Source organism: Haliaeetus leucocephalus, unplaced genomic scaffold (genome assembly GCF_000737465.1).
Source record: "Haliaeetus leucocephalus isolate CR32 unplaced genomic scaffold, Haliaeetus_leucocephalus-4.0 Scaffold1, whole genome shotgun sequence".
Lineage (NCBI taxonomy): Eukaryota > Metazoa > Chordata > Aves > Accipitriformes > Accipitridae > Haliaeetus > Haliaeetus leucocephalus.
Genome location: NW_010972437.1, coordinates 11,120,686 through 11,143,358, shown reverse-complemented (window position 1 = coordinate 11,143,358; position 22,673 = coordinate 11,120,686). Strand labels below are relative to the sequence as shown.

The following is a 22,673-nucleotide window of genomic DNA, read 5'->3' as shown; positions in this document are numbered from 1 at the left end:
GAACCTGGTGTTTTCTGTGCATGTGTTCAAAAAGAAAGGATAAAAAAAACCCCAAGGAATGACGGGAAGTGTAAGCTAGAAACACAAGATGACAAGATGACAAGTGATTTTGACGGATGAACTACAGATGAAGTAATAGTTTGGAGACTGAAGGAAGAGGCAGAGAGAAGGATGAGAACTGAAGCTGGGTAAAGACAGATTAATAATGTAGAGTTAAAAGTTAAAAGTTTTCTTTAATTAATTTAAATTGCGTTTCCAGATTTGAGGGGTTTTTATTTACTGTCTCCCTTGATTTGAGAATAATCTGACATTTTCTGTTTTCAAACACATACCAACTTCCTGTAGTTAAAAAAATGAGTAAGAGCAGCTCTGTCATACAACAGTAACTGTCCCTACCACTCATTACAGTCATATGATGACTATTAACAGTTTTATTTAAAACACACTTCAGACTTCTTCCTTAGCACAGGAAGAACATAGAGGGTGATATGAAACTCTCAAAGCACCCAGAGAGATACACTCAAAAACTGGACAAGAACGTCTCCATCATGAGGAGCCGAGCAAAGCTGTTTCCAAAGACAGCAACACAAGAAAGCAAGTGAGAAGAGCTAAGGACTGGGGCAGAACAGCATCACAACCAATATAAAATTTAGCCTTAGGCTGAAGTTTGAATTCACCATGGACAGGATTTTTGCTTGCCCCTTCCTTTAAGATGAATTAAAAGGTGAAAGACTATGTGGATACTATTTGAAACTGTAGGCATAAGCAGCACTGTTGCTCTAAGCAGGTGCAACCTTTTGTAAAAAAGAAAAATCACTGCCCACATGTACCCAAGGCTGGGTTGACACATGTCAGATAAGACCTTAAATGAAGCATACCTGCTTCTCTCTCTCTGGGCTTATGTGCAAGTCTTCAAATCATCCAACAATAGCTATTTTTTCTGGCTTAGACCAATCAGGGAATAAAATACTTTTCAAGCCAGATGAAGACTAGTTTTTCACCAACAGAAGCTACCAAAGAAGTGCTTTTTAACACTGCATCATGAAGATGAGTATTTTGGAGAAGGATGTTCACTTTCAGTTCCTATTCACTTCCAAATACTAGGTAGGGCCAACAAATTTTCATTGCACTTCAATACTGATAAAATAAAGCACCAGCACTCATATGACATTGTTTTTCTAACTACTTTCTACTTAGAAAGCCATGGGAGAAAACAGTATTTTTTTACTACTTAATCGTTAGGCATAAATAGTCTATTTCCACACTGATACACTGCTGTAATAATTAGAGAATGTGCTTTATATACCACCTGAAATATTTACAGAAGATTAATGAAATAAAGAAAAATTAATAACTAGACTACTGGCAAAGTGTAGCAGACTCAAAAGTCAAGTGGCAGTAAAATAATCATTTACAAAAATATAGTTTGAAGTTGATAATTACTATACATTTCTAATTTACAAAGAAACACCACTACTACCCTGTGATAATTGAGCTCATTTAAGCAGCTTTCCACAACATTCTAAAATTAACTTCAACTAGCGGTCTTTATTTAACATGCACTAAAAGGCACAAAGCACAACCACACCAAGAAAATACATTCACTCGGTGGCTACAGGAATACTAGTATCAACAGACTAGAACTTAACAGCAAGAATAATTCAGAAGTGAGTCCTGGACTTTGAATTACAACTAAACACTGATGTAAGTTTGATGAAGCATTAGCAATTCTCATATAAAGCTGGGTCAGCAAGAAAATAACAGTTAAATTTTAAAAATTACAATTAGCTTTATCAGTGAAATCTTACACTGTCAACACAGCAAATAATTCATTCTAATAATTTTTTTATTCATAATAATAATTACTTTAACATACACATAAAAATAGTAGTAGTGTTTCGTGTTATACACATGGAAGATCAGTAACAAAGCCCAACAATACAAAAATTTCAATTTAATACAGAGAGTACTTAATGACCTACTTTTATAGGTCATATACTTATACTTACATATTCAGGTTTTAATTTCTTGTCTCCTCCTCTTACAGCTACTTTTTCAAGCTTGTCTATACTCTGCAAGATCAGCTCCTCATCTTTAAGCCTAAGCTCCTCATGTATTATTTCGATGTCACGAACGGGATCTACACTTCCTTCAACATGAGTGATATCATCATCTTCAAATGCTCCTAAAACAAAAGAACACTTAAATTACTTACTAAGCTAAAAAGACAAGAAATATATATTTACAACATACTATTAAGAGCCACAAGAGTTTGACATGAAAAAGTCAGTAGGTCTGACATATTGTCCACATGCAAGTGTCACCTGCAATATTTTATATCGTACTGGTTTAGTCTGTTAATTTACATATCAACTCCAGAATCCAAAGCTTTATAAAGATACATACAAAGCATAGCACTTTGCCATTTCACGAGAGCACTTAACACACCTTTAAGAGTTTCTTCTAAATAGGAACAGGCTAGAGCACTTTACTGAAAATAGGTACCACTGTATTTAATAGTATCTAACCTAGTAGTAACAAACATAGTAGCTAAATTGAACGTTGCAGAACATTATAATACATGCAGTAATGACTAAAAGACTCATGGAAAGAAAACCTTACAAATCACCCTGGCAGCCCTCACTGGCTGACCAATTTTATGCATTAAGAAAAAAAGAAGTTCTAGACAAAGAATTCTGAAGTTCTGAACGACTCTTAGTGTTTCCAAGGGAAACAGAGCTTAGAAAAAAAGGCCTGAAATCATCTGGCAGACCTCGTCCCTGTTTCAATCTACTTTATCACTGTGGTTCTGACGGTGATTAGATAATGAACCACTCAGACACACAATTTACACAGCAGCTAATTTCATCGGCCTGATTTGAGGGTATGGTTTTTAGGGGGCCATCAAAGAAGCAGATGAAGGTGCATTTGTCATATATGAGTGACAACCATTCACACTATCTGAACAAAATGGTGCTGGCCCTTATTAGAAACACATGCTATTATCACATATTTAAAGTGCAGTTGAAGCCATAATTTCAAATTGCCAACTGGAAACATAAGGGTAAAACAACCAGATATTACTGAAGCATGTGTGCTGACTTCATGCCCTTCTGAAGACAATCTGGCAACATAATTCAACCAGGATTTAAATTATCAGATATGCAGCATCACCAACACCCCACCCACCAAAAATCAATACATATTTAAAAAATAAAAATATTAACAACTAAAAACAGCTTATTACTTATTCCTGGATCAATTTTTCAGACCGTTTGCATGCCTATCTTGTAACATTAAAGATAGGCCTGAGAAATCAACCATGAAAATAATTTTAATATTACCAAAATGAAAATAATTTTTTTTTAACACAGTAGAAAAACCCCAAGGCACTTCTTGTACTAAATATAAGATAGCAAACAGGGTAAACTACAAACAATTCCTTAACTGATATACAGAAAGCTGGGGTTCTTTGTTGTCATGCACATCTTAAACTTCATCTTTTCTTTTAACTTTCTGAAATCAGTGGTTTCAGCAATAAAGATTTTACATCAAAACACACGGTACACAGGTTTAAAATGTTGTTGACAGTCAAATGTCAGAATAAGTTTCACACAAACTTATGAAAAGTCTTTAAAACAGTGGTTATCAGAATTTCCCTCCTTTCCCATCAGCTGTCTCTCTCCAAAGATGACCAGTGAGCTTGCTTGGTACAAGGAGAATCACCTCAGCAATAGATCCAACTCTGATGGTGGCCGTGATGGGAGAACAGGCTGCTCTGTCAAATGGAAACTCACTACACTAACCCATACTAATGACAGGCAATTAAAGTCAGCACCTGACTCAATGGGTCATGGGCTGTTCGGCTGAACAAATAGTAGAAAACAATTTAAACAGCTCTGTTGTGATTTAACAAGGAAAATACTGAATAAAAAGTGGGAAAAAAAGTAGGAAGACGTCACCATACAGATCGAAGAAAAGTCTACCTGCCCCGCCTTCTCAACAGGTGAGTAGTAGTTATGCAGCTAAAAAAGTAAGAAGTTTACCTTTCTTCTTTGTATCAAGAAAAAAGTCTCCATTACCATCTAAATAATAAACTCTCAAGTTATTTACATCTTCCTTCTGCATTTGGTGACCATGGGTTTAAAAAACAACAACAAACCCCCACACTGTTAAAGCCAGGAGAAAAGCTCCACGACTATAAAGATCTTGCATTTAGAACATAAAAAGTAAAGTAAACAGCTTGTTTTGGTCTTAAGGAAGAATGAAGTTTTTCTGAAAAAGCCAGTGTAAGGTGAATTAGCCAGTAATAACAAAGCACAGCTTATACATTAGTTATTTTTTTCCATTTTCTTCAACAACAGTAAAATACTTCTCCAGCAATTATCTTAATTTCTTCATATCTTCCCATTCCTTTTCACAAAAAAACAAAAAAATCCAGTTCTTTATTCATCCAAAACCAATTAATTCAGTGTAATTCCACCCCTATAAAACTGAATATATAAATTTCACCATCGCTCTCTTCTCAGTCCACTAAACGCTTTAACCCACAGACACTTCCAACGTTCTGCCAGAGCTTTCTTCCCATCTCCTCCTCCCGTCAGCCGTCCTCATGCCCCTGTCAGCAGCCATCCTGCAGCTCATTTAGGCAACATCGATGACAAGAGACCCATCTGGCAATAGACGGTTGCATGGTCAAGTAAGGAGCCCCTCTACTGAGCTGATGATTTCCCATTCAAGGCAATGATTTAGCTTTCTCTCCTCCTCACTGGGTTGCTTGACTCATCTCATGGAAGAAATGAACACTAGTTGCATATTCCATTAAAACACTGGATTTTGAGCTTAAATTTTCAATTCTATATTTAGAGGAAAAGTGCATTTTCCTAACTTGGAGAGAAGAAAACCTGTCAACAGGTGTGCTGGCAAAGGTCATACAGTTCCCTTTTAAATAGACAGGTGATCCATTAAATTAATCATGGCAGTTTTTTTGGTTTTTTCTTAAGTTATCAGGAACACTTAGAGGAGAGAAATTTAAATATCTTCCCATTGAGACAGTCAGAGTCTGTAAGGAAGTGGTAGGTATAAGATTTTGTACACACAAAAGGCCAAACTGGCATTGATGTCCAGATTTGGGCATAAACTGAGAGGCTCTTCTTAACAACCAACAGGCATTGAGCTTTATTTGTGAATCTCTTGTTCGGGGTTTGTCAATACCGCCTTCAGTCATCAACCTACAACAGATCAGCCTCTGACTGACAGCCTAGCCAGAAGTGAGATGATGGGATACTCAAGGAAGAAGGAAACGAAAAGGGAGAGACACTGCTATGATGAAAAAGCTTTAGTTATAACTTTGTCTCAAGTTCCACGTGGGATGTATCTTGGGCGATCTGTTATGCCAGCCTCAAGCCTGCTTTGTAATGATGGTCTAGCACAAATCATATTGACCATTGCAGGGAACTCAATCCTGTCTGCAGAGCTGAATGAAGACTTGGCAGGCAAGAACTGGTGGAAACCTTAAGAATTAGGCTCTGTGCAAGAGATGACATCTCTTGGAAAAAGTACAGCAGTCTATACAGAAATGTAAAGTAGTAGGAAAAAATGGAGTTGTAAAACTGATTCAAGAAATAGGACGTATCAGAAAATGTGTATATTATTTGCAAATCACAAAGATGAAAATAAGGAGTATAATATTAATATCCAAAATATTACCTGATATAGATCGTTAATGTCTCTCTGCCTTTGCTTTATTAGTGAGTGAAAGTCCTCTGTCAAGCAAGGCCTTTTGTTAGGGAAGATGATATGATAACCCCTCCTTCCCTCCAGCATACACAGCAGCAAAACAGAAAGCTCAAAAACTCTATTTTAAAATACAACGAATAGGAAACTGAGAAGGACATCACTGTCCAATTAAAGATAGTGCAACACCTGTACGATGATCAAAATGCACAAGGTGGACACAGGCCATGAACCTTGAGTAAGCAGTAGTATCAGGAGTTGATATCAAGCACTATGTAGCAAAGCAGCCTGTTGAAAATAAAAAGGACCAACTAAAATATGCTGAATTGGAAGAAGCAGGGAGGATGAGAGGTAGGTCTTCAGATGCAAAATGACAGCAGAGAGATGAGAATTCCAGTTTTCTGAATGAACAGGTAAGATTATCTTGGGTATCACGCAGAAAAAGAACACCAGTTAGTTTATGGACATGTAGCTCTCTGATGAAGGCAAATGAAAAATAAACATTGACAAAGAAATGCTGATATTCGCTTGGCTCATACTGATCACCAACTACAACAGAATCAGTGAGTAAAAATAATGGGGAGAGAGAGAAAAGGAGATCCAGTAGTCTTATTTTGATCTCAAACTAATTACTAGCTTGAGAGAGCTTGGTAGAAAAGTGAGGGAAGAAAGGTTCCCTAAACTCATACTAACAGGGCATCCAGGTGAGGAAGAAAAGGACTAGAATGGGATAGTTGCAGAAGAACAGAGAGAATAAACAGAGTCACCTGTCAGAGGTAAAACCCATTCTTATTATGAACTGTGTTTAAATGTGGTGAACCTCAAACACAATGTGTCTGTCTTCTTAGTGACATAATGAGGGTTCAACTTCTGTAACTATGTGGGTCCTTTCCAAGGTCAGAAACTTGTCTATACACCACGCTCTGCAGCATACTCACACCTCCCAGGCTACTGGCTGCTGGGCTCTGTGGTCTAGCTTCCGAAGTTTTCATCTCCAGAAAAAAAGATAATTAATATGAACTTCTCCAAAACTAGCCACACCACTGCATTCTCAAGACAGTATGAGCTATGGACAAGGACCTTCTCCAATGCATATAATGAAAATCTATTGTTCTTCCCATGTCATAATAGTAATGCATAACACAGCAGCAGAATTCATTTTGCCATCTAACAGCACCAAAAGTAATGACTTAACCTGAAGTTACTAGAAATGAGGAGCTTGGAAATGATCATTGCCACATCCAGCTCCCTCTTCTGTTGCCAGTGGACCCAAACCTAAAGGATTCTTCAGTTTCAGGGAAGGATTTATCTTCGGCTGAGCACTTTATCTGGGCTGTTTGGATCCAAGTGTGGTGGGCCCAAAAAATATTTGAAAAGAGGCATTAAAGAAGTAACGCAGTGATAGCTGGTTCTGCACTTTGCTTTCAAGTGATACTAGATAAAAAAGATCGAGAAAACAGAATAACTGGCTGGAGAAGATGTGAAACCTGACTCTGGCTTTTCCCTGAGGAAGAACAGGAACTGTCTATTTGTCAGGTCTTGCTGGCAGCCAGGACACACAGACCACATCTTTTCTTCACATGCAAAAGTAATAGCAGATAAATATGTATACAGCACAGCGGTAACAAATGCCACATTTTAAACAGTATCATCTAATGGCATGCACGTTTCTTTCCATTTCTTTCAAGAATCAGCTTCAAAATTCTTTGACAAAATTTACCTCTCAGCCTCCAGAGATTTTTGCATTGCTTATGTTATACCTGTCAAGATCTGATGACTGTATGTTATGTATTCATCTGAACAGAACCACTACACTTAGTTACAGGCTATCATCAACCAATTCATTCTCTTGCTAAAATCAAGTCATCCAATTACTCCTTGACTAATCAAGGCTGTTTTGGCTTTTTCTTTTTTCAAAAGGTACTCAACAGCATAAACAGTTCACTTACAAGAAATGGAAAGGGGCTAATCAGCAGAATTATTGTTTTGCTGCCACAATTTGCAGTATTTAAATGTAGTTGCTGATTGGACTGAAAGTTTTATGATATAGCATATAAAACTAGTTCGACACAAAACTGAAGCTGCCTATAACCTAAACTTTATTGTTTCTAGCTGCTCCAAGCTGCCACTGAGACGCTGAAAACCAAATCAAAATAATACTACTAGACTTATCTTATTCTGCTCCTAATTGCAATTATGGAAATTAAGGAATATCTTCAAGATTAATTTATATTTGATGTATCAGTTGCTTCATTTCTTTAATTATCCTTACCCTTACAGTAAAATGGAACAAAATATTTGGCTAATATTAAGCTCCACATAAGAGCATTTTGGCATCTTGTATTCATTTACAAAAGGTAAGCAACTGTGTTGGTATATGTTATGCTGTAATTAAGAGGGATATTTACAATTTGATCAGAATCCGAACTGCATCACAAGTTGAAACTCCCATCGGTATTTAGGGTAACGACCAGGCTTTTTTGTCAATAAGCTATAAGAGAATGTTTAATAACACCACCAAAAAACAGACATACAGAATAATTGATACTTGCACTTCCTCTCCAGCATACATTCAACGACTGTTATCAAAAAGAGCTGCTCATCACAGACTGATATGGCACATCACAATACACATACATACCCTCTTATAAGCCCTGAAATAAATGAGCAATAATATCTATCTGGATGGGGGAGAGAACAAAAAGAAATAAATAGGGTAACTTGGGGGTGGGGTGGGCTGGGGTGAGAGCTGGAAGCAGGGTATTTCTTTGAGCTATCAAAAGAAACAAGACTACAAGTGTCAAAAAACATTAAAATATAAATGATATCTGTACTTAGACTGGCTTGACATGCTATCATGAGTATTATAAAGATTTAAATGGTAAAAGATACCGCTATTTCTGACTGAGGTACAAGTACATTTAACATTATAGAACATATTAAACTTTGATGATGGTACGTTTTACTATGCATACTCATGTTTAGAAGGGCAAAAGAATACTGTCAGAGTCAACATTTTACAGCTTCTTAAACGTAGCACGTGTTAACAAAGAACCAACAAATAAAGTAGGTTTAGCATGTTTTCCCTTGCAAGCTAATTTCAAGTGAAATTAATCACCTGTAACACAAACCTAATATTCTTTAAGCAGAGTAATTTTCAGTTGAAGAAGGTGCACCTGCCTACATCTTCAACATAAGCAAAATCAAGTACAAAAAACATTAAATAAAATGCTGTAGTAAACCTTGACTTCTGAAGAAAGAATTTTTTCAGACATCTTTTGTGGCTTTGTTTTGTGCTACAGCCCTTTAAGTTTTGTCTTCATAAAGCCCTAACTAGTTGTAATCACTCACAGTCTAATTGTGGACATTTATCTGCTTTTCTTATGCATAGAACATAGCTATTAAAGCTGAATGGTGATGGTGTGAAGTATAGGTTAAATTGGGTGAAATTAAAGCAAATTACTCTGGGATGTGGAACTCTGAAAATAGAAACCGCCAATGATTTGCAACCCTCTTGATGATCAGCTTCACAGAACCCTAAATGACAAGAAAACTTACATATTTTAAAGTTAACTAGATTTTTTTTTAAATAATATGTATAAGTTTATTTAAAATGCAAGCAGTCACTGTGGCAATAATTACTTTGTTTTACCTGCATCGTAGAAATACGAGAAAAGGTTTTAATTCCCATTAAAACCACTTGTTTTTATTCTCAAGTTTAGCTGATCTTAGCAACAGAAAAACAGTTCAGAATATTAGTTGCAGCATTAATTACTTCAAACACAATGTTACAGTTTATGTGTACCATATGGCTATACAGAGACAGGATGGTAAAAGCAGCTGCTTTGGGCTCTCTTGACTGGTGCGGTATTAGGACTCAAATTCATTACTTACCTATATAAAAGATAAGCAGCTACATTTACCCTGCTGAGCCCTAATATCACACCAGTCAAGAGAGTGCAAATCAAGCACCCCTCCCCAAAAGTCTGAAATAGCAGCTGAATGGCAGTCCTTTCAATATCAAATCTATTGGGAGTATTTGACAAAAAAGGGCAAGTCTATTTCTGCACCGGCAGACACACAATGAGAGCATGTAGCAGCAATACAGGATTTTAAATGACTGTAGTATCAACTTCTTGAGCATACAAAGAATTTACATTTGCATAAAAGTACTCATCAAGTGAGTACTGCACAAGGTCAGAGATGAGAATTATAACCTCCCCGGGAAACACTGAGGCAAAGCAATTCACTTCAGGACACGTAAATTGGCAGAAGAAACCACAATTCTGTTCCTGGTGGAAGCAGTTTTAACAGAGGAAAGTTGTTACCAAGACAGTCGCTCCAGTGAGCTTATCTGTAAAATCCTGTTCCAGAGCCCTTACCCTTGAGTCTGTGTGACAAATATTAGTGATTTATTTCAGATGTAAAATGTGTTTACTTGCCATTGCTCTTTCATCCTAGCACCACTGGGATGTAGTCAACACTCTGCAGGCAAAACCTTCTACCTGCTGAGATTTGCTATCAAGTTGGTCACACTGGGTAAAGGACATTATTTGACAGCTGAAGGAATAAATCTTTGAGCCCTTCATGCCTCTGTTTGCAGAGGGCTCACTCTGACTGCCCTTGATCATATATCTGAAATACTATCACTGCATGGCCCACCAAACAGTGCTTGGGACAAACTCCTTGGTTACTCTTCTTGCAGCACACTTTACCCAGGATCACAGCACATGGTAATTTGCAGGGCCTCACTATCAGAAGACACTAGGAAGGGCAGCACTCGATGCAAAACTTTGAGATGGCTGACATACCACATAAATTGTTTAAAATAAGAATTCCCTAGGAAAAACAAGCCTCTGCGTTCAGATTTTTCCAAAGTACAACTGTGTTAACTGGAAGAAGGAGGGGCATTTGGAACCCAGCCTGGACCACTGCAAAATGTCCAAAAGCCAAAAAGGCTGAAGAATGCAAACGTTTGCTTCAGAGACAAGTGCTCTTGTCAACCTGAGCTCAGCCAGGCTCTGCGTTATGTTACTTTCTGTTCTAATGACTGAAAACCTTCCTTTGTGAGTTCAAGGTGGGAACAGAGAAGCAAACGGGAAGAAGGGAGAGTCTCCACAGTATCACCCTCCCTGGTGAGCGCTCCCATGGCAGCGTCGCCTGCATAAAGGTTAGTACACGCAGGAAGGTCTGGCCACAAACATCGGTGGATAAATTTTAACATGCCTCTGTGTACCACATATCCAGACTGTTCACAGAAGACACTTGCCACAGAAGACAATGTTTCTACTCAAAAGTAGACTGGAACTCATGTATTTGCAATCTGATGGCATCTACACTGTACAAAAACATGGTTCCTAAACAGAAACCGTTCGGAAAGTGGGAACATGCCTATATGTTTAACTATGTATTTAGATGACTTCCACCACCACCATCTCCACAGTGCATTTTACCCCTTCTTTCTGACGGTCAGTCATCAAGGTCTTCTCTTTAGTAATACTCAGTGCCAACCTCTACGGTGTCAGTCTTAACTACAATCTCTGACAGTCACCATGACAAAATATAATTGCTAACACTGTGTTTTTCTAAGACAATATACTTACACAGATCACGAATAGCAACTAGCAGCCATCAGCAGAAACCCACAGGGCAGCTCTATCTGGCCTTGAATGACCAGATATACAGGGAACATTTTAATTATTCACAGACAATTTATCTGGGTCACAGATTGACTATGCCAAAGCTGCAGAAATATATTAAAAAAAAAAATCCACTTGAGCCCTGAAGTTTTTATTAGGCCTGGCATAGCACTGCATAGCAGTTACTGTGACTGTAGTCCTACCGAACCACTTTGGATATCTAATGCTGCAACAAAGTCCAAGCCATTAGACTCTGCTGAGCCCACCTTGGCTCCTGTGCAGAGCTAGCTCAACTCTCTGTTCTGCATTCTTCAACACCCTGGAGGGTTATTAGTCTTTGTAAAATAATGAATAGACAGTTCCATTCAGCACAGAATGCAAAAACACAACCCTCCTGGAACCCACAAAGAAGGGTGTAAAGTTGTTTCAGTAAGGCAATTTCTCTTCAAAAATATTTAAAGCAATGTCTTAAGCTACATAAATACCTAGACAAAACTCAGTAATGACAAGTTTTCAGCTACAAGGAGTTAGTTATCTAAGCAGTTCCCAAATATTCTGAAACTTAAAATTACATTGTTGTTATGATAAAACAAGAGCACTACAAAACTGTCAAACTTCTCGCAGTGCCTCACAAAAATGCTATAAAAACGGATTATGGAATTTGGCAGAGTGGAAAAAAATAAGTTATGTTTACAGATCAGTCACTGTTTACAAAAAGAGTAACTGAGTTTTTAGAAGGGTATTTATAAGGAGTTGTAAACTCAGATCACCACTGTTAACAAAGAGCCTTATTCTCCATATCTGAGTGTTTTCTCCTTTGAGGACCTATTCCATTGCACAATGGAGGTGAGGAGGAGTAAACATGCTTGAGGAAAGGCCAGCCAATGTATAACAAAAATGAGAGTTGATAAAGACTTAAATAAGCAAAAATTGTTTGATCAGTGCCATTATGTATGCATATGCCCTACATAAGTTTGCAATGAAGTGCTATGTTGCTAAATGAATAAAATATCTTTAAAAACAAAGGCAAAGAGCCTCTCAGTAAATTTACTTTATAAAAATGTGCCTCATCATACAACCTTCCCTCTGGACATTCTGGCCCACATTCATAATGTAGTATATAAACTTAATGCAAAAGTAGCAATACAGTTCATCCAGATTTATCCTTTGCAAATAAATTAAAACTTTGTAAGAGTGCTGCCTGCTAACAATAATTTTAAAAAAATTTATTCATTAGCTGGTTAAGACACAGTTTGTTCTTCATACATGATTTTTCACATGCAGTGATTACTTTTCAACAAATTAAAGGCAATGCCATAGTTCTTAGGACCTCACATAATGGTACAGGCTTGGAATCACAAGATATATCAAATGATCTTTTCAGAACAGCTCCTGAAATACTGAAAACAAAAGGTAATATATAATTTGCATCTTATTTGAGATGCTAGACCTGATAAAGCGGGTTTGCAATATTTCCTGTTCAATGTTCAAATCTTAATGTAACAGTTAACCAGATAAAACTCAACATTAATATTTTACTTTGGATGTTAGTCCCTTCCTCTTCCTAAAACTCAAAACAGCATCCCAACAGAAAACTAAACGTATTACTTGCTATAGATTGGCTGACCAGTTACATGGGAAGTAAAGAACTCATTATTTTGTACATTATTTTAGTGAAGTAATCTGTAACACTCAGGGATTTGCTTTTTTTTTCCAGTAACATTTTACTTCAATGGCAGCTACATCAGGCAACATGTCAGTTGTGTTCTGTAACTATCTGGCACCATCTAGTAGCCATTGGCATCTTCTTTACTAAATCCCATTAACAGATTGTGTTAAGGGATTGCGACAAGGGTGATACTGAGCAGATATGCAAGAAATAATAACACAAACTTCTTTATCTGAATCTCATATGGTCAAGAAAATGTTTTATGTTGAATTAGGTACAGACAGCTATAGTCATTAACTACTTGTACACTGAGCAAATGCCTTCTGCCTTCCTTGAAAAAGTACGTTAAATACTTGCGTGTATGTTGAAGTTTCCAAGTAATTTAAGAATCTGCTGGCAAATTTTAGCACCAGTTGACAAAACGCATTGCTTTATGCATGTATGCAAACATTTTCTATTTATTCCCTTTCCCTATCCTGAAAACATGCGAGTAAGTTAGAAATGAAGAAAGAAAACATATGCTTTGATTAACTTGAATCCTGGATATCCAGGGTGGGGTTTTTTTCCATTATTGTCAAAGCAGAGTGTCCGGTACACCCTAAAACTGGGGGGGGGTAGGGGGAGGGGGACAGCAATATGAACATATCAAGGCTACTTCATTATGTTCCCGAGGTGTGACTGGGTAGAAATCTTCATTTCCAACAGTACTACTCCTTTAGCCCGCAAGCAAATACAAATACACAGCCCTGCCATTCTGCCCCTTGCAAAATAAATATATAAATGGGACACTTTTGCAACATCTAACCACAGCTTTTTAAGCTGAAACAGTTCTTCTCCTTTTACTTTAGATGTCAAATCCATCACAGAAAAGAATTTTGTTTTTAAAAGACTTCCTCAATGAAGCAGTTCATTTCTCTGCCATTTAGCTCACTGTATTTTTACAAGCACCAGGCTGAGCAAACTATGATTGAGAGAAGCCATCTTATGCACATTGCTGTTGTCCCACATCATTCAGAACAAACCTTTTTAGATCGTTAACTACCACAGGAGTGCTGATTACACAGGCACCAGCAATTTCCTAACCAATGACCACCTGAACAATGATGTGTTCAGCTTCTCAGACCCTGAAGCCTTTCAGAGGTGAATCATTTCACAGTTTGGAACTAGATCTCCATAGCAACTTCCCTTTGAGGGTTTTAGAATCACCATCCCGTAATTCTATGATCATCAAGCTCAACCATTCCCAATGGTTCTTTTCACAGCAGATGGAAAAGGAAGCCTTGAAATTTTACAGTCTATTTCAAGCAATTCATCTGGCAGCCTATTAGAATTCAAAATATTTCGACCTTCAATCACAAAGCATGTTATCTGAAGCTGTGGTGATCTCAAGTCAAGACAAGCAGACGTTTTAGTCTAATCATCCATGATGAGAAGAGACTGACAAAAACTCTTAATTCAACCACCATCAAAATGCTTATTTTAACTGCATGAAAGTCTTTCAACAGGCAATGAAAACACACCATGTACCATTTTATCACAACCTTCCATTCAAGGGAAATATGAATTCTGAATATTGGCATGGATCTTTGCACTCCCTGACTGCTTTAGAACAAGTATCTGCTTCCTAAAAGTCAGTATAAATCCAATTCTGCCACATTATTTTCAACAGCTGTCAAGAAAAATGATGGAAGCAAACTGCAATTAAACTTCTCACGACTGAGTACAATAATGCCGTAAATGAGTTACTTATTGATGGATCCAGTTTGTTACAGACATCTTCTAAGAAATCCAAATCAGTTACATCTGAGAAAATAAATACCAATTAAATTATGAAAACATAGCATTGGTTAAAATCTTGAAGCAAAGCTCAGTTTCATGATAATCATAATCAAAGGGGGGTTTAAAGTTTTTTTTCTCCCCTCTGTTCCCAATTCCCAACTCAATTCCGTCTGTTTAGAGTTAAAGAAACATTTTCCTTCTCTTCAATGTTTCAGTAAACCACTGAAACAATCCCTTCAGAGGCACAAAATCTTTAAATTTTAAAATCTTTTCACCTAAAGCCCAGGTTGATTCATTTGTATTTTTTATCAACCTTCAATACAAGTTAAATTCAAACATTTTAAAATCTCGGTTATACACTGCCTACTATACTAATAACAACAGTTCATCAAATTCCCATTCCCCCCGCCCCCAAAGATACTCTTCCCCACACCAGACAACTCTGTAAGGTTAACTGTAGAAGTACTTTATTCTTGTTACAACATTTTCATCAAAGTACAAAGCATCAAAATGCAGTAGTAAATAATCACTAACTACAAAAACACAAGTTATCTGGCGACTAAAGAATCCAGAAGACTTGGAACTGTCCATACAAAAATGCCACCAACAGCATTTAACAGGATCAGCAGTAAGTTTAGTAAAAAAAAAAAAAAAAAAAAAAAAAAAAAGAAAAAAATACTACCATTTAGTGACTTGACAGTGAGACTTTGATACTTAAAACAACTGCTGTGTACCAAAGCCCCACTACAAATAGTAAAATAAGGGAAATTAACAGGTATGTTACATTTTATAACATTTGTAGAGGCAGGAACACTTACTGGTTTTATTCTCTTTAAATGAAAAAAATGCATCTTCAGTGTCCCTAAGCAGTTACTTAACTGCCAGAGCGGCCACAATTGAGACCCTCTCTACAGCACTTAAAATGCCACATTTTATTAGGCTACAGGAAAAAAACAACCAACCACCCCCCCCAGCTGACCTTATCCTCCTAGGTATTGACATTGTTGAGCCATAATCTTACTCTACTTCAAAGAAAAACTCTTTAAAAAAAGAGAAACTTATTTAAAAACCCATAAAACTAAAAGATCCTGAATATAATGATTTATTGACTGGTGGTTTATTGAGAGTTAATATTTTTGGTGAAGTCATGTTGAAAACATTTCCGTAAAAGAAATGACGACAAAAATCTTTGGGGGAATAAACTGGCACAATACAGGATTTATCTTCATATATTTTGCACCATTTGCAAGGTTAGCTCATGATCAGAGCTACATAGCTGCTTACACTGAACTTCTGGAAGATCTGAGAGGAAATATGTGAACATAACCACAAAAATTTAACTAGGGATGAAGCTAGAATTTAAGATATATAGTAAAGCAAATGAAAAAGTTATGCATCAACTGAAAATTTAAACTGTTTATTTCTATGTACAATCGACTGAAACAAATACAGATTTTCTCCTATCAATCCAAGAAAGAAACATCATGGAAAAAACCTCTTGAGTATTTAAAGCACCATCTCCCGCAAAGACCAGAGATTAAGGCAATTATACATGAACAATATTAAAGTTCTTAGTGGTTTCCAGTGTTAGATCAGTTACATCAATAGCCAATATAAAAACTGCTGCAAATATCTTCCTAAAGGAGACAAAAAAAGTTACAGGATACAATACTCAATTTTGCTCAAAATTTTTTTCAACTTTTTTATTTTAACAGGGAAGGTAATCAAATGTATTTGTTATCATAAGTTTGAACTCATCTATAAAGCTTAGCTTACTTTTTTTGGTCTGTTGACCAAACATAACATAACCATTAAGTACAACCTTTTATTTAGCATTGTTCTATCTGGAATCGAATATAAAACTGCCCATGAGCACCAAGTTATTTAAACAACTTGCTATTTAAAAAGTACAGCTGTCACTGCAGCAATACTTACTTACACGCACAGTCAGAACTACATACATGTAATTTATCTACTAATAATGTAACTATTACTAAATGTAATTTGAACAGGAGCATTTTTTTTTAAATTCTTTAGTGATAGGAAATGATAAGTCTCTTGCATTGTACAATTAGACTTGTCAGCAAAGGATGCCTATTAGTAACACATATGCAAATCACCCAAGAGTTACATCTTTACAATCTATTCTATGATTATGCACAGTTATGATTCAAAGTATTTTCATGGTATTTTACCAGATATTTCTCATAAATAGTAATTTTAAAATCTAGGAGGCAATTCTTAAAACTGTCTTCATATACTAAGAATGAGACTGCATTTTTAGCTTTTCCTCCTCCCCAAATCCCCACCACTGTATCTGAAAAAAACTCATCTTAAGCACAGTAGTTATATATTAGCTCACCATTTAACAATCTAGAATAACCTTAAGTTTATTTCATAACATATAATCAAGCAACATACGGTAATTAAAGCACACTGAAAACAGCAGTTACTAGCTAATTAACATTACAGAAACACTTTTCTTAATGATAGAAAAAGACAAAGATGTTATAAAATACCGTAGCATGAAGAACAGTTTGTTATAAACCTTTTTGTTTAAGACATGAAAAACTTCAACTTAGGAATTTGACATTACAGTACTTTATGAATTAAAAAGTCAATGCAAGTTATGCACGGTTAGGTAAGCGGTTCACCCTTTCACCACGTGGCTGGTGGAGGGCAAGCACCATTAATACAAATTGTTGCACCCCTCAGGACGGATCAGCATTTGCAAACACACCCAACCTCTGTATTTTCCTTATTCGTGCAGTGATACAGTTTCCCTGTTTTCATGGCAGTAAGGTGTATTTTGCCATCACCACAGCACCTGAACTGCAGCTAGGGACAAGCAGCAAAGAACAACTCGAGCTGTGACGATGGCACCCTGGGCTGGAGTTAGGGGAGAGCTGCCAAGACAGCCGCTGTGTTCTTTTAAATGCCCTGGTTTGCAACGTCAGTTCAGCAGCGCACCTTGTTAGGTAATTGTTTTATGTTTTGCAATTAAATTACCACTTTAAAACACTGGCAATATTTTACTTTACATGCTATTTTTAAACCCGCCTTATATATATTACATCATATTTTACATTTCATATTTGTCTGTATTAACAGTAACACCTAAAAATGCTTGCTAGGTAAAACTGTGTGCACACACACAGCCTTAGCAAGTAGTCTCTTTGGAGACCAGCACTTTCATATGAAAGTATCTTCGGATATTTTTTCCCCCACTATCTGTATCCCACCATTATTCACCAGCTTCTATATATGCTAATCTCTTATTATATTTTTTTATTATTTAACATAATTTTTCAACATCAGGAATTATTTTGTGTCACTCACATTCTTTGCTAAGCTTTCCAAATGCAGTGCATATGAAGGTATATTAGCTTTCTCCACAGTTTCAAGATTACTGAATGGGCAAACACAAGGATTACAGCTGCAAATTAGTTGTTGGTTAGTAATAAACAAGATCAGGCCTTCCATAAAGTTTGGCACACAACCACAGTTAATTTTGTGCTCACATACAGGCACAGGACAGTGCACAAGCAAAAACATGTGGTCAACACTGAATGGATGGCAGACTGTCTGTCTCAGCAGTACTGCCTTAGTTTCTTAGTCACTATAAGCTGGCAACAGTATGTGCACCTTTGCAGGGTTTTTTAAATTTTGAAATCCAAAAGAATTGCTTATGTAAAGGTACGCTCAAATTCTCAAAGTAAACATCCCCAGTTCTCTACATATGAATGTCGGTATGAACATTTGTATAATGCACCAAAAAGTAAAGCAGGCCACCAGAAATTGCCTTTTTGCATGAGGAAACACACATCTTAAAACATTCCGTCTCTGATTTAAAAAAAAAAAAAAAAAAATTGAAATCCAAACATTTCAGAATGGAAAATAATAAAAAAATAATCAATACTAATGTTATCATCCTTCACTTGACCACTGCTTTTTTAAACATCACTGCTACCACAACTTTTTTAATAGGTTGTGATATAAACTGTCAAACTCATGGGCAGTCAGAAAGGACTCTGAAAAAGACGATGTCAGTTGCTAATTCCGGCATGCAACATCTTTTGTTCAAGGTCTGGTTTGACATTGGTCTTATTTTCCTGATAAAATAAGCCTAAAAATCATTCTTAGACAGAATGAAGATCTTCTCCATCCCAAAACACTCTGGCTTTCAAAGAAACTCTCCAGAAGAAAAGGACCATACTGGCCATCATCCTTCTGGCAATTTTTGAAGTCCCTGAAGAAATTCCTTGTTCATTAGCACTTAAATCTATAAAAAAAAAAATCTTCATCCAATTACTGTATCCTTGCAATTTTTTCCCCAAAAGCCATCATGTAGCATTTGTCATGGACCTTGTCTATCCTGAAGAGGCTATCATTTTTATAAAAATATATGGAATTATTTTAGGGTCTCTAAAACTGGTAGACTCTCATCTGGTAGATGCTGAACCACAATACTTACACTTTTTCACATTAGATGAAAGATAGATGACAAAAAGCCCCCCAAATTTCAAAGGACATGCAAAAGGCACATACAATATTTAAGTATTTACACAGACGCCTCTAACGCTGCTGGTATCGATGGCTCCCCAGAACAGCAAGTCAAGCACCATCATCACTTCATGAAATTTCACTCAACTTGCAGCCTGCTCGTCATTTGCCTGCAGGAAAGAGGGCTGACAGGAGCAAGCCAGAGGCCAGAACTGTCCTAGCAGACTTCACATCACCTGCTAGTTGCAAGAGGAGAACGTGACAGAAAAGAAGATCTCTGAAGGGGAGTTACATCCTATTTTTCAGTAACCTTACAATTTCAAACCGGTTTAACTTTGTTATGAAGACACAGTTCACTGTTCAATTAATCCCTTTTTTGTAACAACCCTGACAAATACTATACATACCTTTTTACATAATGAAATGTTCTAACCTAAATTGGGTCAGGGATAAAAAAATTCCATATCACGTAACACAGAAAGAAAATGTTACCCATCTAAGATTCTTTCCCTTTCATTTGGCAGGAAAACCCTGATGTACAGAGCTTACGAAATATCATGCAGAAACTTCAAAAAGGCTAGAAACACACCACAAATCAACAAGAGACTTTTCTGCTGAAAAAAAAAAAAAAAAAAGATTTTGAAGAAAGCATAGCTGCTGCAATGGTATAAAAACACGCTGCATTTTACTATCAGCAAGCCAGTGTTTACTCAATGCTGATTTTTCAAACAATTTGTTTCTATGAAATACTTTTCTGAAGTTTTATGAGATGTTATTGCAGAAGAGAGAAACTTCCAAAAAGCTACAAAGCTGTTAAGTTTCTGTTCTGTCATTTATTTAATAGTACATACATATAAAAAATCTTCTTTAAATAAACTGGTAGGCAGTACAGCTAAGAAAAAATATGTTAAGTGAACAGAAGATGGATTACCTTTGACTAGGCTCTCAATTTCGGTGAAAAATCAGAACTCTGATCACAAGACAATTTTCTTTGTGGTTTGCTGATTACTAACCTTAAAAACGTTCTCCGAGTCATTAAAATCATCTGTTTCTTTACAATGTGCTTTCAGTTACTGGTTTTCAATTTTCAACACAACATTGCTGATAATATTACAATATCCCCTCCTCCTAAGAGAGGCCTTTAGAGCCTGTTTGCATTCCACAGGAAGACGCTGCCTTGCTCTCGGATGCAGCCCCATCTGCCTTCCTCCCCCACACTGTGGTCCACAAGTCCAGCTTACCCATCCAGTCACCCCATCAAGATATTAAAACTGGTGGCATACCATACATATGAGACTTATGCATTCAAACTGCATCATACAAGTAATCTTTTCCCTTACCAAAGATTTCCAAAAGGCTCTTTCTTCTTAAACGTGCTGAATATTTCATTCTAGTTACATGGAAATATTTCCATGCAGTGCCTGTATAATACAAAAATAACACACTTCCACATAATTATGCTTGTTCTGAAACAAAGAACAGCTATTTGTTCTCCAAGGCAAGTTTAAAACACAGCAAAAAAAAATGTAACTTCACACTGGCTTTATGGGCGAGATTTGAAATTTCATCACGTTAAGCTAGGTCTTAACCTACCAAATTCAACCAAACTTAACATTTCAATTTAAAACAATTTTCCTATAGCTGCAGTGGTCCCAAAGATATCTTTCTAGTCAAGAAGCTTTTAGCTCTCCGAGACTGCAAACAAATTATTGTTTCTCATATTTTCCCTGCTCTAGTACAATAAATTAACAACATTCTAGTAAATAGCACTACTGACGTACAAAACCCTGTTAACCAACATCACCCTGCTGTTACATTGCAAAAAACCAAAAAGTAGGAAGGCAAAAAAAACCCCCAAATCAGCAACTACTACCACGTGCAGAGGAATTCTGCAAAAAAAACCCCTCCATAAACAGAAAGAGATGAGAGAAAAGCGTAACTTGAGGTTTTTAGCTGACAAAGGCAGCATTTCTCTCCAGCAGGGAGGGAATTTGGATGTCGCTTATGAGAACCAGATGAAGGGACATGAAGAAGTAAGAACTCCTTGTGTGACTCCACACACAAGCTGGAAATGATGGCAGACTGCAACAACCTGTTGGTATGAAGGCACTTTCCAGGGCAGGCAGTGCCTGCCACACCTGCGGGCTGCCGGCATCACCCTTCCTGGGAATCCCACGCTCCCTCTCCCGAATGTGGCCTGAAAGGCTCTTGACACGCTCCTGACACAGGACAACAGAGCAGAAATCAAGTAAGCCGCCCAGCCTGCAGCAGTGAGGACTGAGCGCAAGGCAGACAGGAACAAGCTTGTACACCATAAGCTTATCACCCTTACTATAGGGGATACACAGACATCTGCATGGCACAAGTAGGAGAACCACAGTTTAAGTATCCAGACCCCACTAGTACAGACTGTGCTCCTGGACTTAATTGGTTCCCTTAGTTCATTAAACAGCAAGCGGTACATTCCCATCTACAGCAAGACTAGGAAAAGCTGTGAAATATTTGTCCGAAACAGCAGCCGATTAGGAAGATAAAAATTACGATGTATTTACCATCTGAAGTGTCCGGTTCACCATACTATTCAACAACAATGCTCAAATCGAAATATCTTTGCACGACAACTTTACACTGACTGCACAGGAGCAAATGAAAACTTAATAATATCTAACACTTTACAAAAAAGTATAGGGCTTCATTAAAAACAAATTTTTAAATAATGCTGAATGTTTTTTTCTTCTGTTAATAACTGAAGCCCTGATGAGAAAGACACCTGAAAAGCTGAGAAGCCCATTCAGCTGACAGGATCTTTGCTCTACTAGGCATACTCACACGAGGCACTCTCCAGTTCTAACAACGGCTAAGACAAGTCCAACAGCAACACTGTAACACTTCTGCATAAAAGCAAATATATGCACATAACCGAACTCCCCAATTATTTACTCAAAGAGTGCAACTGCATCCATTAATACTCAAAACCACTCAGAGTGAAAACATACAGAGAGGGGGAGAAAAAAACACTTAACAAGCATACCAACATTGTTACTTTATTTCAGTATGGGATAAATCAACTACAAGGAAACATTCTCTCTCTTTCCACACAAGAAGAATGTGTATTTGTAAATGATCAATTAACTCATATACTAAATTATTCGTTCTATGTGGCACAGACACATCAAGGTCAGTCTACAAATGTAATCAATACAGGAGGAGAGGGTGTTTATTTTTATTTTTTATAAATATATACTGATGAGTTTAGGTTCAGACCATGCCATCTTTATTCACACCGAGCAGAACTTGACTGCAATTCATGGAATTTAAATCACAAACACAGTATGACTAAATAAAAG

The 22,673-nt window shown here is 36.9% G+C and overlaps 1 protein-coding gene across 1 annotated transcript in view; it reads right to left on the bottom strand.

Moving 5' to 3' along the window:
• Positions 1 to 22,673, bottom strand: part of OLA1 (Obg-like ATPase 1) — a 103,627-nt gene that overhangs the window by 52,128 nt on the left and 28,826 nt on the right. Inside the window, exon 4 of the mRNA XM_010566524.1 lies at positions 2,010 to 2,185. Within this exon, the coding sequence (XP_010564826.1) occupies positions 2,010 to 2,185 (176 nt within the window). The remainder of the gene's footprint in view (positions 1 to 2,009; positions 2,186 to 22,673) is intronic.